The sequence below is a fragment of the Larimichthys crocea genome, unplaced genomic scaffold (assembly GCF_000972845.2).
Source record: "Larimichthys crocea isolate SSNF unplaced genomic scaffold, L_crocea_2.0 scaffold33833, whole genome shotgun sequence".
NCBI lineage: Eukaryota > Metazoa > Chordata > Actinopteri > Sciaenidae > Larimichthys > Larimichthys crocea.
Genome location: NW_020854476.1, coordinates 1 through 833, shown reverse-complemented (window position 1 = coordinate 833; position 833 = coordinate 1). Strand labels below are relative to the sequence as shown.

The 833-nt window shown below is 49.5% G+C and overlaps 1 protein-coding gene across 1 annotated transcript; it reads left to right on the top strand.

The window, feature by feature from the left end:
- The first annotated feature begins 279 nt into the window (after nt 1-279).
- On the top strand, nt 280-822 carry LOC113744978 (histone H2B 1/2-like). The gene has a single exon (XM_027276331.1). It carries the CDS (start codon nt 291-293, stop codon nt 657-659), a length of 369 nt encoding a protein of 122 aa, XP_027132132.1. The 5' UTR covers nt 280-290; the 3' UTR covers nt 660-822.
- The last annotated feature ends 11 nt before the right edge of the window (nt 823-833 follow it).

The window sequence follows — 833 nt, the reverse complement described above, 5'->3', positions numbered from 1 at the left end:
TGTCTTCATCTAGGATGTCCCTCTGAATTATTGCAGTTCACCATTTGTGCTGTGAAATGCTGTGATAACGCTAAATTAAGGTGTGAATGTGGCACTGTTCATAGTACCGACACAGAGCGGTGGACAAGCACTTACAATTTGTGGTGAATGGTCGCGTTGTTATTACAGCGCATGCGCTCTCAGGCACAACAACTCAGCCAATCCTGTGCGGGAAACAGCACACTTTATTTGCATAACGACACACATATAAAGCGGTCCGAGAGGCGTCAATTCAATAGTCTTATTCAAACATGCCTGAGACAGTGAAAGCGCCGAAGAAGGGTTCCAAGAAAGCCGTCTCTAAAGCCACCAAGACCGGCAAGAAGAGGAGACGCACCAGGAAGGAGAGCTATGCTATCTACGTGTACAAGGTCCTGAAGCAGGTCCACCCCGACACCGGGATTTCTTCCAAGGCTATGGGCATCATGAACTCCTTCGTGAGCGACATCTTTGAGCGCATCGCCGGAGAGTCCTCTCGTCTGGCTCACTACAACAAGCGCTCCACCATCACCTCCAGGGAGATCCAGACCGCTGTCCGCCTCCTGCTGCCCGGTGAGCTGGCCAAGCACGCCGTGTCTGAGGGAACCAAGGCCGTCACCAAGTACACCAGCTCCAAGTAAACTCACTGTTTACCGACAACTCAAAGGTCCTTTTCAGGACCACCCACCACTTCAACTAAGAGCTGTTTTTATCTACAAAACTTGGCAGTTATCTTTACCACATGTATCCTCTGGTAAAACAATTACTAAATGCAATAAACTGCCGATTGAGGCAGGGTTACACCCTGGTCAAAT

What these genes read in the sequence shown, in the direction of transcription:
- LOC113744978 (XM_027276331.1), top strand. Translation starts at nt 291, where the DNA reads ATGCCTGAGACAGTGAAAGCGCCGAAGAAGGGTTCCAAGAAAGCCGTC.